This window comes from Lonchura striata, chromosome 1A (genome assembly GCF_050655825.1).
Source record: "Lonchura striata isolate lonStrDom1 chromosome 1A, ASM5065582v1, whole genome shotgun sequence".
Taxonomy (NCBI): Eukaryota; Metazoa; Chordata; class Aves; order Passeriformes; family Estrildidae; genus Lonchura; species Lonchura striata.
The window spans coordinates 75,306,040-75,322,660 of NC_140741.1; the positions used below are offsets into that span (position 1 = coordinate 75,306,040).

Below are 16,621 nucleotides of genomic sequence, written 5' to 3' on the forward strand. Positions count from 1 at the left end.
CGCGCGTGAGGGGACGGGCGGAGCGGGCGGGCCGCCCTGAGGGGAGATGTCGGCGCGGGGCGGCTTCGGCGACCCTCAGGTGCCCTCAGGGGCCTGCCCTTCTCAGCACCCCCCGGGCGGCCAGGGGGGCGCGGGGCACGGCCGGGGGGATGGTTCGTGCGGCTGCCGGGGCCGGGAGAGCTCCGCGCGGGGAGAAGTTCTCCTTCCGAGCCTTTAAATCAGCGCGGTTTAACACCCGGATGGGCATTCAGGAACCTCTCGCTTGTCTTTCCGTCTCTTAAATGCCTTCAGATCGCATTTTCTGCTATTTATGGGGTTTTTTATTATTTTATTTTTTAATTTTGGCTTCTCGTCTTTTCCGTTTTGAAACAGCTTCTAACCCGCCGCATCCCCTCGAATCCCAAGTATCAACATGTAAAAACTCGTCTGGATACTGGTAAGTGAAATTGTTGTGGGATAAAACCACCCAAAATTGAGGTAGGATGACAGAAAAATGTAATTAATGCCTTAATTATCTCTGCCCGGAGCTAAGTCACCCCAACCCTACAGAATCCTTATTGCGGTTATGATTTGTCTCACCAAATATGATAAAAATTATAGAATTTTCCTATTAACAAATATTTAAACTATTAAAATTTCCTATTTAAAATTTTCCTCCAAAGCTGAAATTAAAACAAGCACGAACTATACAGATTTATGTGTATTTATATATATGTATATTTTATGTACTTATGTATATTTATCTTCATACACCCCCCTGAAAATTGAGATTAAATGCTCTGTGTGTAGATGACCACATGTTTAAAGTCTTTGTTGTCTTAAAACCTGTCTATTTTTTTTCCTACTCTTCTTTTTTAAAGAACAATTTGGGGGTTAAATAGATTTAAACTGGGTCAGGCTCTGTTGTGGTGGTTCCCATAGAAATTATTGGTCTTGGAATTTCTGTCCATGGACTTTTCCTGCGTCTTATCAAAGGTGTGAGCCAAAATAATTATTTGGGGGTGTCTTTGTGGGTTGTTTTTTTTTTTTGTTATTAAAGCAGCTGAATTTTATTCAGTAACATTATCTTGGTAGTTTTCTCACCAAAATGTTGGGAAAGGAGCTGAAGATCCTTGGATTTTTCTGTTTAGTTCTACTTTCCTTTAGAGAAAAGAGGAAAATTGTGGCATTTTTGTACCTTTTATTGCCACTGTGAAGGAGGATCTACAACAAATATCTGTTTCCTTCAATGCAATTAAAATTTAAGCCTCAGTGGGCCTGAGGAAAATAAATAATTGTAATAAATTGATTTTTTTTTTGTTACAGGAAATAGTTTGTCAAAATACATGGAAAAATTGGAAGAGATCAAAAGAAGTGAGTACCTGGGGAAGGGCAGGATGGGTTAAAAATGAGTTGGTTCAAGGCTCAAAGAGCAGGAGATGAATTCCAGGAGGTTTTCCTTGGAAATCTCCACAGATTTAATTTTAAAATCCAAGCAGGAATCTTCCAGATCCTTCTTTGCTATTGGATTTTATTATTGGAAGCTCTATTAGCTGAGAAATCCAGGCTAGACTCATCTGGGAAGATTCATGGATCATTTCTGAGATTTTTATTTCACTTTTAGGGCACAGCTTGAGCTCTTTTATCTTTATATAATTTAAATTCCTATCAAAATACTCCAAGACAGGAAAAGACCAAGCTCATTCCTTGTGTTAACATTGATTTCACCACCACTAAACATTGAGATTTTGAAGACTTTAGGCTGTTCAGACTAATGAAGGCCTAAATTATTTTTATTTCTTTTATTTTCCCACTAAAACTAGGCTTTTCATATCATTTTTCCCCAATAAAACCAGTGATTTATGACTTAATTCCCAGATTATTCTCACATAAGGAGCCAGGAAAGCTCTTCAACCTCAAAGCTGCATTTGTGGAGGTGAAAAAGAGCCCTGAATTGAGCTGAAAGCTCCATTAATTAGGATTTGAAATGTCCAGGTTTGGTTCTCAGCCCCACTTTCTGAGGGAGCTCAGGGGAATCTATTTGTGCAAAACAACTCTTTGTTTGTGCTTGGTTTGTTGGGTTTGGGTTCACACTGCAGGTCTTTGGGGGGGAAAAAAATGAAAAGAGGAATGACCTTGAGCTTTCCAAAACACTCTGTTGACTGAGATTTCAGTGCTGGACACTGCCTTGCTTTTTATTTCTGTTGAAAATCTTGGGTTTTTTGTGGGTTTCCAATCTCAGCACGGATCTGTTCCGTGCAATTCTTTTATTCTTTCTTTTTTTGTTTTTGGGGAGGGACTTTCTCATTCTCTGCAGGGCTGAATGGACACGTTGTTGTGCTGGGGAGTGGAGGAACTTGTCCCCCTCGGTTTCTCAGGGATAGATGACACCCTTTGGATGCAGATTGAGATCCCCAGCACAGGCTCCTCTCTGTCCCTTATGTAACGTGAGAGATTTAAATCCACGCCATCAAAACATTAAAGAGCTGCACCCACCACACACCCATCCTTTGGAGGATTGATTGACTTGGGGCACGCACAGCAGGGCTCTTCCTTCTCTCTGCTGCTGTTTCCCTCCTCTCCCAAAGCCCTCAGGAGCCCATCCCTGGAAAACAGGATCATTCCAAGCAAAACCATGTCAGAGAATTCCAACAGCTCCGCCAGGACCGGACCGGGTACGTGGGCTTGCTTTTGGAGCTGGAGGCAGCACTTCCGAGCTCTCTGGGAAGGCATTTGGGGTGGCAAAGGCAAGATCTAGAGCAAAGAAGCTTTTTTTGGGGTAAAAAGTCCTTATTTGAGGTGGAAAGGAGCCATGCAGGAGCTGCATCGTTCAGCAGCGGTTCTGCTTGGGTGGTTTTTATCCATCCAGCACTTCCCAAGCTTTGCTGCTTTTATTTTTCCTTCTAAATGAAGTTTATTTGCCATGACAGAAAAGCTGTTTTTTGGCCTTTGCTGGGCAATTTTAATCCTTGAGCAGATTAAACAGGAAATAATTAAAGAAAATAATTGTTGCTGGGGTTTTTTTTTGAGTTTAAGGAAGATTTAACAACCTCAGTTGAGGTTTGAAACCTGGTGGTTTTGCAAGAACCACGAGGGTCATTTTCCAGGTAATTGACATCCTGCAATCCAATTTCTGCACCTCCTCATCTTGCAATCCCTTTTCTGCACCTCCTGTGCTTCAGCCCTGTGGTTTGGATGTGCAACAGATATTTTGGAAGGGCTCTTTTTTCCTGGGACAACTTGTGAGGAGCAAAGAGGTGCTTGTTTTGCAGCCTGATCGAAATGATTTTGGGTGGGATGTTGAATTTGGGAAGAGATCTCAGCCTCCAGCATTCCCATGGCTCTCTAAACAACTCAGCTGGGGAATTTCCATAAGCAAACCCCACAGGAATTTTTTTGTCTGGTGGCTGCAGGAATGTGCAGGGGATCCCTTCCCCCTTTTCTCCTCATTTCCCCTAAGCTAATGGAGCACTCAGCAGATGGTTTTAGAGGATTTAGAATCCTTGAACTGAGTGGATTTGCCAAAGATCCTGAGCTCCATTGTCATCCCTAGGAGCTGAACAGCTGGAGAGGGACCAGCTCCTTCCCAACCCTGCGTTTCCCAAAGGACAGAGCTCCCATTGCTTCCCAGGACAGGTTATTCTATATCAAGATGTTCCCACTGATACCCATCCTGGCTTCTCTTTCCTCCTCCCACCTTTTGTTTCGCTCCAGGAGGTCTCTCCCTTCCTCTGCAGGAGCTGGGTGGGATCAGGCTCCCAACCTTGGCTCTGGGAATCTCTGCTCTGGCTCTTTGCCAGCAGCTCTGCTCGGTTTTCTTCCTCCCTAAGCTGTGTCTTCAGGATTAAGATTCAATTAGGCCAGTTTCTTGTATTAATTACCCATTAAGACTCAATTAGTCCAGTTTCTTGTGTCAGTTATCTGCTCCTTGAGATCTGTGACTTTCTGAAGAAACCAGAATTTAATTATGAGATGAAGTATTAAAAGCTTGGATTTTTTTAATTGTTAAGATGGAACCTGTTCTTTAGCTTGGTATTTGCAAAGACACAATGCCCCATACTCTGATACTGCTGTAATTTACACAAATTAAAAATTAAGGTAAATGAATCTTTTGGTTTAAGGAGCTTTGTGACTCCAATGGGTCTCAGAGAACAGCAGGGAAAGGGGGAAATCTTGAACTGCTTCCTGCCCCAGCCCCATGGAAAACATAATTTCATATTTTGAGTCTAAAAGCAGCTAAATCTGCGTCTTCCACTTCATCATGTGTGGACAAGATCTTTCTTTATAACTGGTCTCAATTAAAATCTCTCTTCATATCTGTGATTAATTAAATCTTTTCTTTATAACTGCTATTAATTAAACCCTTTATTTATAACTGGCATTTCACAAACTCTCCAGATTTGCTGCTCTCACCCTTCAGCACAAACCTGCCCTGAATTCCTGCTTGGCTGTGGAAGAGTCTTGGAGAAAAGCTGGGATTAAGCCGTGACCTGGTGTCTGAAAAAAACTGGGAATGAGCTGGAAATTTACCTTGTCCTCTTTGTTTTGTTTTTGTAGATTACAGGTATAAAAAGGATGAGCTCTTTAAAAGGCTGAAGGTGACAACTTTTGCTCAATTGGTATGTACAGATCCTTCTCTGACCTCCAAAATCTCTTAGGAGCAGCATGTTTCCTTGGATTAAAAATTTCTCTGTAATTATTTAGCTTTAGCTGTAATTATTCTGTCTTGGCTTCTTCCTGCCTTTAATAAAAGCAAATAATTAATTTCCACAGTGGCCAAATGCCTTAATTACAAATTAAAGTTTGTGGTGACTCCGTCTTTGAAATTTATTTCATTATTTGATTTGTCCATTAACTTAAAAGGATCTTCAAGCATCTTGCAAAAGAAAAAGGCTGTGTAAAACAGCACCTAAATCTGAATTTTGTGTCTGCAGCCCTCCCTGACCCCAGGTTTAACTGCAGAAAGTGGGCAGCTGGGACTTCAAGGCTTTCTGTGCATTACTTTATTTAAAAGCAGTGAATCATGCTATTTTAAAAAGTGAAAAATTGATCAGGAAATAAAGAGCTGGGGAGTGCTGGTTCAAGAAAACTGCTTCAAACTAAAAAAAAAAAAAAAACAAAACCAAATTTTCTTCTCAGGAGGGAAGGGAAGGTTAAACTTGAAGATGTGAAGAGTGGGATCCTGCAGACTCGGGATTTTTCTTTTTTTCCCTGGATTGTTTTCCTTGAGCTGCTCCCTGCTGTGGATGTGGGGATCAGTGTCTGCTTGTTTTTTGTGCCCTGCAGGTTCTCCAGGTCGCCTCTCTGTCCAACGAAACCTTAGAAGTGACAAACGAGGAGCTGCACAAGCTGCAAGGTGACAACGCTGGTGACAGAGGGGGAGAGCTGAGGGTCACTGCCAGGGGGTGAAGTGGCAGAGCTGGCACTGCAGCAAGGCTTAACCAGGAGGAAAAATGGAAAAATAAAACTTCACCTGTGGCCTGGGAATAGAAAAACTCCTAAAAAAAGAAGGGCTTGCATGTTGGAAAAGCCTCATGCTGGCAGTAATGTAATCCACATCAACAATTCTGTTTTATTGATTTCTTCAAATGAGAGCTCAAGCCCTAAAAAATCAGTTGGCTCTTTATTATTTTAAATAAGGAGGCTCTGGGTAAATTCTCTTTGTTAAGAGGATGAAGATAAAGCTGTCACACTTTTCTTTCCAGGAATAGAAACTGCCCTTTAAAACCTGCCTGTTTACCTCCTGCAGCTCCTTAGCTCCTCGTGCCCTCTTCTCTCCCCAGATTCTGGTGCTGCAGGTGATGACACAGGGACAAATGGGAAAGGGAGCCATGAGGGGACACCCAGCCCTGTCCTGTTCCTCAACAACTCTGGAGCCGGGGAATCCCATCGTTCCACGCTGCAGAGGTGCCTCACTCAACGTCATTCTCCTCCTGGCTTAGCTGATGATTATTTGAGCCCAGCTGCTGATTTTAAATTGCTTGCTAAGTGGTTTTATCCTGTACTTCTCATTAAAGCCTGGGTTTGTAGGTGAGAGGGAGGGGATTGGCAGGATTTCCTGTTGGAATGGGTTTGGATTAAACAGCAACCAAGGTTGTTGTCACTTGATGAAGGTCTGACAAAGAAATGTGTTGGTGGGATTCCATCCAGGCCCCCACATTCCAGAATTTTGGGGATAACACAGTGCTCTGATCAACTCAGTCATGTGCATTGCTGTTAGCGATGGTTTTGTATTGATATGGAGGGGCAGGACACAGGGAATGGCTTCAAAGTGACACAGGGATATTGGGAAGGGATTCCTGGCTGGGATGGTGGGGATGGGGTTGAAATAGAATTCCCAGAGAAGCTGGAGCTGCCCCTGGATGTGTCCAGAGCTGGGCTGGACAGGGTTTGGAGCACTCTGGGATAGTGGGAAGTGTCCCTGCTTGGGAGGGTGGGGAGAGGCTGGAATAGAATTCCCAGAGAAGCTGGAGCTGCCCCTGGATGTGTCCAGAGCTGGGCTGGACAGGGTTTGGAGCACTCTGGGGAACTCCAAGGTGTCCCTGCCCAGGGGGTGGAATGAGATCCTTAAGGTCCCTTCCCACCCAAACCATTTTAGGATTAAGAATAATTCCAAACCCACCATGTTTGAAGAGATCCCAGGGTGGTGCTGGGAGAGGAAGCTTTATCCCAGCTCTTCCCCAGCCTTGGAAGGGATGGAGACCCCCAAAAGCATTCCTTAATGTGCCGTTCCCTTTGCAGCGTGATCAGTGGGGTTGGGGAGCTGGACATGGAGAAGGATTCTCCAAAGAAGGAGGACCCCCAGGCCCAGGAGAGGCCTTATCCCGACTGCCCGTTCCTGCTGCTGGACGTGCGGGACCGCGACGCCTACGAGCAGTGCCACATCGTGGGAGGTGAGCAGCCCCAGGGCCACAGGGCACAGATTGCAGCCTGGGCCACAGCCCTGCTGGGCTTTGTCCCCCTGGTGTTCCCAGTGCTTATCCAGCACATCCCTCCTTCCTGGGAGGAGATGAGGGGCCTGAGCTGATGTTAATCCCATCCTCGGCGGGTTCTCTCTCAAGGCTGTTGTATCCCAGGCTGTTGGTGTTCAGCCTCTGGATGATTTTTCCCTCTTTTTCTTTTTTTTTTTTCCCCCCTTCTGCAGCTTATTCGTACCCCATTGCAACGTTGTCTAGAACCATGAATCCATATACAAATAACATTCTGGAATATGTATCCTTTACATGGGAATGTGAGGGGATGTTGGTGGGAGCTCCCAAAATCGATTGGAGTTTATCCAAGCAAAATTAGGGATCTCAAAAAGGGTGGGACAGGAGGTGGAGTTACCTGGTGCAGCTCCACTGCCCCAGTCAGATGCTGGATTCTGCTTCCTCAAGGCTGCTCTTGACTCCATTGAATCCAGTGTCTGGATTTGGCATTTCCCTGGATTTTGGCAGCTGGAAGGCCGAGCCAGACTCAGGCACTGCTCTCCTGCTGCTGTTCCAGGAATGCATCCATCAAATCCTTTGGCTTCCTATCAGCACCTTGATGGGACTGGGGATGAACAGAGGATTTTTAAGTGGGATTAGGCTGATCATTCCCAGGCTGTTGATTCTGAGGGGAGCTTATAAACAAAGGAGCTGTTGCCATTCCCAGTCTTCAAGCAGTGCTGGATGCAGTGGGAATTAAGCTGTGTCTGGCAAGCCTCAGCCACTGAGAATTCTATCGAGAGAACATTCCCACTGGATGCTTGCAAGCCAAGTATGGAGCCTTTCCCTCCCCAATCCCACTTGTCTCTTTTGCTTCCTAAAATGTTTCAATATTTAAATTCAGCAGTTAAGCTGACTCCTTAACAATTCCCATGGCAGAAAAATGCCCATGGAAAAATCATCATTGTGTACGACAATGACGAGCGCTTGGCGAGCCAGGCGGCCACCACCATGTGTGAGAGGGGCTTTGAGAACCTCTTCATGTTATCTGGGGGTAGGTGGGGCTGGGAGAGCTCCCCCAGCCCTCCTGGGGAGAGTGGGGAGCAACTTGTGGAAGCTGGAGATGGGAAGGATCTGGGTTGTGGAATCATGGGATGGTTTGGGTTGGAAGGAAGCTGAAGGATCATCCATTTCTGTTCCTATGGTCAGGGACACCTTCCACCATCCCAGGCTGCTCCAGCCCCAGTGTCCAACATTTCCTTGGACATTCCAGAGATCCAGGGACAGCCCCAGCTGCTCTGGCAATCCCAGCCCAGCCAGGAATTCCTCATTCCCAATCTCCCATCCATCCCTGCCCTCTGACAGTGGGAGCCATTCCCTGTGTCCTGTCCCTCCAGGCTTTTCCCAAATTTCAGCTCTCCTGGAGCCCCTCCAGGCCCTGGAATGTGCTGGAAGCTCTCCCTGGATCCTTCTCCTCTCCAGGGGAACATTCCCAACTCTGGGAACAGCTCCAAGGCCTCCTCTAGACTCTCTCCAGCAGCTCCCTGTCCTGCTGCTGCTGTCCCCAGAGTTAAACTCCATGTGGGATCTCACCTGAGCAGGGCACAGGCGCAGAATTCCCCCCTCTCCTGCCACCCACATTTCTCCATCCGAACTCTGGTCCTGCAGCTGCGTCAGTGCCTGGTGACTGGTCCCTGCTGAGCCATCCAGCTGGGATAACAGCTGCTCCGTGTCCCTGCAGGCCTCAAGGTCCTTGCCCAGAAGATCCCAGAGGGGTTGGTCACCGGCACGCTCCCCATGTCCTGCCAGGGGCCAGCTGCCACGGGAACCGCCCGGAGGAGAACGACTCCCAGGGTGCCACCCATGCCTGCAGAGAACAAGTGGAGGTTTTCTGCAGATGATCTGCAGAAGGTGAAGCATTACCTGGCTGAGGAGCAGATTCCTTCAGACGCTGCCAGTAAGAGTCCAGTGCTGCCTTTTTGGGCTTGCCTACAAACACCGGGCCAGGCTGATGCCTCAGGGTTTAGCTTTTCTATTTTTCACATTCTGAGCTGCTTTGGTGTGTGGGTCTGAGCTTCTCATTATGGGATGGTGAGCTCTGTGCACAGAGCAGGGACACAAAACAATTCCTGCTCCAGCTGGGCACCAAGGACAAATGATCCAAACCTCAGCCCAGGAGCACAAACACCGTGGGCTGGAGAGAGAAAAACAAGCAGGGTGGGACTGATGGGCTGGAGCTGGAATGGGAATGAACTCCAAGGTGCCAATGGAGCAGAACTGATCCCAGGGAGAGCCCCGGGAGCGCTCGTGCATTTTGGGGCCATTTTGGGTCATTTGGGTTCATTTTGGGGCCATTTTGGTTCATTTGGGTTCATTTTGGGACCATTTTGGTTCATTTGGGTGCAGCCCTGGCTGGGCTCTGGTGCTGCCCAGGGTGGATCCAAGGAGGAGATCCTTTAATAAATCCCTGCTTTATTCTTTAGTCCAGCCTCTGCTCCAGCTCAGTCTTCACAAGGCATCAAGGTGAAGTTAAAAGAATAAAAGGGGATATATTTAATGAAAGACCTTCAGGTGCATTAAGGACAGATTAAGTTAATTAACCTTTTATGTGGAGTTTAGTCATGCACTAATGATTTGAAAAATACAAAAGCTAAAATTTTAAGGCATCACCAGAACATGTTTCAACCTCATCATGGAATGGTTGGGTGGGAAGGTGTAGGTGCAGAGTTTGTGGTGATTTGGGGGTGGGGCTGCCCCATCCCTGATGGGTACAGCTGTGAGGAGCAGGTGAGCAGCATTAAAGGTCATGAGCCATGGAGTGCCCAGGTGTGCTGAGTGGGCACACAGGTGCAGTGCATCAGCATGAGGGGACAAAAGGTTGGGCTGAAGGACAGCAAGGGCTGAGGTTTGAAGTTTTCTGAAGTGACACAATGTTCTTCTGTGTGGGTTGAAGCTTTCTGATACTGTATGGTGACACTCTGGGTATGGTGGCTGTCTGCACTGTGACTTGTGCTGTGACAGGATGGATGGATGGATGATGGATGCATGGATGGATGGAATCCATGGATGGATGGACAGACGGATGGTTGGATGGAAGGATGGATGGATGGTGTAGGCACAGAGTTTGTGGTAATTTGGAGCTCTACAGTAACAGGTACAGATGTGAAGAGCAGGTGAGCAGCATTAAAGGTAATGAGCCATGGAGTGCCCAGGTGTGCTGAGCAGCCACTCAGGGAACAGAGGCACACAGGGGCACTGCATGAACATGAGGGGATAAAAGGGGTGTAAAGAACAAGAAGGGCAGAGGTTTGAAGCCTTCTGAAATGCCATGGTGTTCTTCTGTATGGGTTGAAGCTCTCTGATACTGTATGGTGACACTCTGGGTATGGTGGCTGTCTGCACTGTGACATGTGCTGTGACAGGATGGATGGATGGAAGGATGGATGGATGGATGGTGTAGGCACAGAGTTTGTGGTAATTGGGAGCTCTGCAGTAATGGGTACAGCTGTGAGGAGCAGGTGAGCAGCATTAAAGGTAATGAGCCATGGAGTGCCCAGGTGTGCTGAGTGAGCACACAGGTGCAGTGCATGAACATGAGGGGACAAAAGGCTGGGCTGAAGGACAAGGGCAGATGCTTGCAGCCTTCTGAAGTGGTGTGGGGTTACTCTGTATGGGTTGAAGCCTTCTGAAATTGCAAGGTGACACTCTGTGTGTTGTGGCTGTCTCAACTGTCACATGTGCTGTGACACTAATGCAGTATAAGATTTGAAAAATATAAAAGCTAAAATTCCAAGGCATCACCAGTATATGCTTCAACCTCATCATGGAATGGTTGGGTGGGAAGGGACCTTAAAGCCACCCATCCCACCATGGGCAGGGACACCTTCCCCTTTTCCAGGTTGTTCCAAGCCCATCCAACCTGGCTGGACACATCCAGGGATGGGACAGCCACAACTTGTGGACAAGCAGTTTGTGACTTGGGGTTGTTTTTCCCACAGGCCGCCTTTCCCGGGGTGTTTCAGGCCACGATTCCAAGCTCTCATCCGTGAGGAACAACCCCAGCCTCCCCAGCCCTGCTCACACCACGGGATCCCTGAGCAGCCGCTCCCACAGCAGGACCAGCATCCAGAACAGGCCCTGGAAATAAATGAGCATCCAGGTTTTGGGAATGCTGAGCAGTGCAGCCCGTTTGTGGTTTTAGGAATCGGCAGGGAAAAGCGGCCGTGGTGAGGATTGGCAGCTGGGGTAAGGCTGGGCAGCTGGAATGATGTTTCCTAGAAGCAGGAATGGCATCACTTGGGGAGCAGGGCAGGACAGAGGTGATAGAACTGGTTTTGTAGGGGAGGGAGAAAACTGCTAGGAAAGGCTGGGACCAGTAGAAACTTCCAGCTGAAGGAATTTGTGTCCCTAACATTCCTGGGCCACACTGGAGCCATGGAATGCAATAAAGGTGAACAGGCCACAAATCATCTGTGAGCACAAACTTTGGTGGTTTTAGCAGAGATAAAGACATTCAGCAACTTGCCAAAAGTGAGAGAAGGTCCTGGAAGGCTTGTTTGTTGTTTTTTTAAAATAAATTATGATAATGAACAGAAGTATTTGTAATAAAAATGGTTTTTTATTGCCCAGCTGGTGCTGTGACAGTCGTGCTTGCTTGTGGACACTTTGTGAATAGTTCTGTCTTTTCCAAGGTGAGCTGGAGGAGAATAACTGGATTTTCTTTTTCCCAATGACTCCTTTTCCAGTAGTTTTTTTAAGGTTTAGGGTGGCTGAAGGAAATTTGCTGCTGCTGCCTCACCAGGGTCCCTAAAACAGAGCAGGGCTCTGGAATCTGGAACTGAACGGGGTAAAGGTTTCCTGGAAAATGAGTAGCACAGTTTTCCTCAAATTGGTGCTTCTGGATAACCTGGGGATCCTCCGATTTTCCTGAGCTGCTTATGGGACACTTTGGAGGTGATTTTGGAGGGATTCTGCTCTCCAGTTTTTCCATCTGGCATTGCTGAGCCTGGTCCTGGTTTTAGCTATTGTGGTCTTGTGGGGTTTGTGTGTATTTTTGGATTCAGTGTTTTTTCCCCTTTTTGAAGCAGACAATCTTCAACACATCCCAAAACTCACTGGTGACTTTGGGATAATTCCAGTGAAAGGACAAAAACTAGGAGAAATGGCACATAATTTCCTGTTGGGCAGCTTAGGACTCAACATCCCTGATCACATTTATCTTTTATTGTGACTCTGAGTGTGGAATCAGACAATGCTGATCTCAGGACTGGCAGGTTCAGTCTGATTAGGTCCTGCTGCTGTGGGAGTATATTTTTCCAGCTCTATGAGCTCTTGGAAGTGTCATTGCACTGGCTAAAATCCTGGTTTTGCTATCCAGCTGTGGGAGACAGATCCAGAATCCCTGGCTGCTCTGTGCTGCGTGAAAACCTCCTGGTGAAACTTGGACAAAACTGGCTTGAGTTGTTTGAGATCCTCCAAATCCAAGGAATCAAAGCAAGGACTGGATGTGCTTTCCCATCATCTCAATGCATTTGTGTGGATTTGGACTCTTGGTGTTGTTTGGAACAGAGTTAAACTCCATAGGGGCCGAGAGGTTTAATTGTTTAATTTAATAAAATGTAAATTACAGCATCTGTTTGGGTCATTTATTTGCAGCTTTGAGAGCTGTGGAGAGCCTGGAAAAGCTGGGAGTGAGCAAGGGCTCAGCTCCTCATTCCCTAGGGATTGCAGCAGGTAAGGAAGGATCACACAGGAAAGGTTTGGCTGGCAAAGAGACTTTAAAGCCTGTCCAGTTCCAACTCCTGACACCTTCCACTATCCCAGGTTACTCCAAGCCCTGTCCAGCCTGGCCTGGAAAACTTGCAGGGATCCACAGCTCCCCTGGGAATTCCAGCCCAGCCAGGAATTCCTTCTCAGTATCCCATGGCTGCCCTCTGGCAGTGGGAGCCATTCCCGGTGTCCTGTCCCTGCCTTGTCCCCAGTCTCTCTCCAGCTTTCCTGGAGCCCAAATAAATCCTGACTTGGTGTCCCAGAGCTCAGTTCCCTTTCCATCCTCTGCCAGATGAAAGGGAAAACCACCACCTTCCTTCCTTTTCATTCCTGCTATTTTCATGCCCTTTCAATCAATTCCTTTTCCAGGCCACTGGCCCAGCACGCTCTGTTTGTGCTGGCACCACCTCCAGCTCCGAAAGGGCTTTTCCACCCAGTTTGGAGAAAAAGGGGAAAACAACCACAAGCTTTTCTCATCCTTCTTCCCATTTATTTACTGATTGCCTTCTTCCCTCTCTCCAGCTGCTCCAGCCCTGATCCCAGCTCAGTAGAGGTTGTCTCGGGCGTGCTCCATGATGACCTTCAGAGCCAGCCAGGTCTCCTCGGCGGTGGGGACGATCTGTCTGGCGGGCAGCAGGAATCCGTAGCGCCCCGTGTCCCGCAGCTCGAAGGTGAAGGAATATTTAATCCCCTGGTTGTAGGTCCAGTCGACGGTCGATCCACTCGCTCTGTCTGAGGGAGGAAAAAATGGCGGGGGGGGGTTCAGAGCCTCGATGGCTTTGTGCAGGAATCCCGTGGGATGTTTGGCCGGTGTGAGGGATGGCTGTGGGATTTGGGGATTTTGGGGCTGGCCCAGCACTTACAGATGGTGGTGATGATGCTGCCATAATCGTACTGGGTGCCGTACAGGGAGGACAGAGCTGCCACGGCCTTGGCGGAAATCTCGTGCTGGGAATGCAGGAATGGGGGAAAGATGAGCCAAAGAAAGCAAAAACTTGTGGGATGCAGCTTCCCTGGGAATTCCAGCCCAGCCAGGAATTCCTTCCCAATATCCCATTGCTGCCCTCTGGCAGTGGGAGCCATTCCCTGTGTCCTGTCCCTCCATCCTTGTCCCCAGCCCCTCTGCAGCTCTCCTGGAGCCCAAATAAATCCTGCTGACTTCATGTCCCACAGCCCAGTTCCCTTTCCATCCTCTGCCAGATGAAAGGGAAAACCACCACCTTCCTTCCCTTTTGTTCCTGCTATTTTCATGCCCTTTCAATCAATTCCTTTTCCAGGCCACGGCCTTAGCAGAAATCTTGTGCTGGGAACACAGGGATGGGGGAAAGATGAGCCAAAGAAAGCAAAAACCTGTGGGATACAGCTTTTTTCTGGGTGCAGCAAAGCTCCTCCCAGTTTCCCAATGGCTGCAGGACAGAGGTGGCTCCTCCTTGGAGCAGCAGGAGAGCTCAAACCCATCCAGCCCCTCAAAGCCCACGGGTCTCACCAGTTCCTGCGCGTTTGGTGCCGGGGTCTCGGTGTAGCCGTAGGGGTAGAGCAGGAGCTGGGAATAGCTGTGGATGGAGACGAAAGCCTTGATGTTGCCATGGCTCTTCACAAAGTCCACGATGGATTTCACCTCGGGCTCCGAGTTGGGGTAGGGTCCGTGGTACGTCTCCGAGCAGGAGTATCCGCTGGCTCCGGCATCTGCCAAGGAAAGGATGGTGAGAACACAGTGGGAATTTGGGAATAACGAGTTATTCCTACCCCTCAGCTCCTTGGTAGTGATTAAGGAATGCTCCTGGGGCTCCTCCTAGAGATTTGTATGGTGACTTTCATTTGTTGCTGGGGGACATCAAAGTCCTGGTGGAGCCCAAACCCTCGGCTCTGCCACGGAGAGCAAACCCCACCTCTTCCCCAGGGGACAGCAATGGATCTTTGAGCCAGAAGCAGCTTTGGAGCCTCCAGCTGGAGAGTGGAAATGCTCCACAGATGAAAGGGGACAGCTCTGACCTCCAAAACCTGCGTCCCAGTTGCGGTTGGGGTCCACTCCGACGCAGATGGCACCCGAGTGCCTGGACCTGGTCTTGCGCCACATGCGGTCCTGGAAGGGCAGAGCCACCTCAGCTGGTGCCCGGGGCTGGAGCTCCACAGCTCGTGGTGGTCCCCTTCCCATCCCATGGAAACGTGGGTGAGGAGGCCTTGCCCTCTCAGGGATGTGCAACGCCCCAAATCCTGCTCCCCAGCCCCATCCAGAGCAGCTGTAGGAACCAGGGAGAGGAAATCCAGGCCGGTACCGTGGTGTGCGTGTAGGCAAAGCCATCTGGGTTGGTGACAATCTCCAGGAAGATGTCCATCGTCTCCAGGATGGAGGCCACACCTTCGTTATTCGCGTGATCCTGGACAATCTAGAGAGGATGGAGGTTTGGGGCTCCCCTGTTCTCCCTGTGGGATCACCCACGTGGATCCCACAGCTTCTGAGGCCCGGGTGGCCCTTTTGGGATGTGTCAGTACCTTCCTGGCAAACCAGACGCCGCTGGCCTGTGTCACCCACTCGCGGGAGTGGATCCCGGTGTCGATCCAGACGGCCGGGCGGTTTGTGCCCCCCGTGCTGAACTGAGAGAGCAGAGAGGGGGGGGTTGGCTTTGTCCCTGTCACCACTTTCCCCTCTGGATCACAATCCCCAAATCCTCACCTTGAGCACGTAGAGGGGACGGTTCTCGGTCGAGCGGCCGATCTCCAGCTTGCTCACCAGGTTGGGGTTCTCGGCCACCAGCATGTCCATGAAATTATAGATCTGGGAACAAGAGATGTGGGGGTCACTCCCGGCTCACCCCCTGCCCAAGAGCAAACTTTTTCCCCCCCAAAATGCCCCAAGTCTTGCGCATTCCCACCTCATCTATGGTGTGGTAGGCGTCATAGTTGAAGGTGCTGGTGTCGAGCGGCAGCTGGCGGCTGCTGCGGAGCATCTCCACCTGCTCCTCATCCACCAGGGCCTGTGGGACAAGGGTGGGATGAGCCCTGTTCCCACTGATGGGATCCCACCTCTCCCCCGCCTCCCCTGCAGCGCCGCTGACCTGCACATCCTCGATCATGATGGAATAGGAGACCCCAGTGGCCTCCAGGTGGGCTTTGACCGCCTGCAGGCTGGGGAAGGGCACGCGGATGTCCACGGGAAGTCCGAGCTTGCGGGGAGCCAGCCAGAAATCCAGCTGGATGGGGGAAAATGGAGATAAGGGTGAGATCCTGCCTTGGGGCTTTTCACCGCTCGGTTCCCACAATCCCACATCCAACCCCACCCTTGCTTTGTGTGGGGGGTGTCCCCAAAATCCACCTCCACACCCAGTACCTGCAGATGCTCCAGGTCCTGCAGCTCCTGCACCTTCTGCAGCTCCTCATCGCTCTGGGGGATGACGCGCAGCACCTGGTGCCTGTGGGGTCAGGGGGTGCCGGGGGGGTGTGGGATAAACTCTGGCCCCGTTAGTCCGACCTAAACCCCACCCATCCATGCCCCCCATTCTGGGGATTTCCCCTGAGCCTTTTCCCTGTGCCCCCTCAGGGCTGAACCAACTCCTTCTGCCCCGCCAGGTGCCACCATTCCCATCCCGGCCCCCTTACCCAACGAAGGTCTTGGTGCAGGTGGCCACTGCCACCAGGGCAGCCAAGAGCACGGGGAGCCTCATGGTCAGCAGGGAGAGCTGGTTTTGCATCCCAACAGCGCCCTGGGGCCTCTTAAATCCCATGGGATGGCGGCCCCAGCCCGGCCCCTCCAGCTGCCCCTTTTCCCAGAGCCCTGGGAAGGCTCTGGCTGCCACCAGCCAAGGTCAGGCCCTGCTGTCCCCATCCAGGAGCTCCCAGTCCTGGCCAAACCTGTCCCATGAACCTGCTGGGGCCGTGGTGAGTCAGCTGCCAGCAAAGTGAGACCGGGAGGTGCCAAAATCCCACAGCCTCCAGTGCCGGCTGAGGGGAGGGAAAGAATCAATTTG

General features: G+C 49.6%; 2 protein-coding genes across 3 annotated transcripts; one reads left to right on the top strand and one right to left on the bottom strand.

Moving 5' to 3' along the window:
- The first annotated feature begins 19 nt into the window (after window positions 1–19).
- Window positions 20–12,518, top strand: CEP41 (centrosomal protein 41). Of its 2 annotated transcripts, XM_031506754.3 has the most exons (12): window positions 20–79; window positions 373–436; window positions 1,306–1,357; window positions 2,608–2,654; window positions 4,537–4,598; window positions 5,266–5,335; window positions 5,763–5,886; window positions 6,721–6,872; window positions 7,124–7,191; window positions 7,827–7,941; window positions 8,629–8,844; window positions 10,886–11,482. In XM_031506754.3, exons 1-12 carry the CDS (start codon window positions 47–49, stop codon window positions 11,032–11,034), a joined length of 1,152 nt encoding a protein of 383 aa, XP_031362614.3. In that variant the 5' UTR covers window positions 20–46; the 3' UTR covers window positions 11,035–11,482. The 2 variants fall into 2 exon arrangements, with proteins under 2 accessions (XP_031362614.3, XP_077639844.2); XM_077783718.2 differs by lacking the exon at window positions 2,608–2,654 and having other exon boundaries at window positions 1,306–1,353; window positions 10,886–12,518.
- Window positions 12,519–13,063: 545 nt separating this feature from the next.
- Window positions 13,064–16,453, bottom strand: LOC110478877 (carboxypeptidase A1). Its single transcript, XM_085569376.1, has 10 exons — window positions 16,254–16,453; window positions 15,985–16,066; window positions 15,530–15,847; window positions 15,331–15,432; window positions 15,150–15,251; window positions 14,933–15,043; window positions 14,649–14,739; window positions 14,143–14,342; window positions 13,520–13,604; window positions 13,064–13,388 (listed from the first exon to the last, which is right to left on the bottom strand). Exons 1-10 carry the CDS (start codon window positions 16,376–16,378, stop codon window positions 13,201–13,203), a joined length of 1,404 nt encoding a protein of 467 aa, XP_085425502.1. The 5' UTR covers window positions 16,379–16,453; the 3' UTR covers window positions 13,064–13,200.
- Window positions 16,454–16,621: the final 168 nt, after the last annotated feature.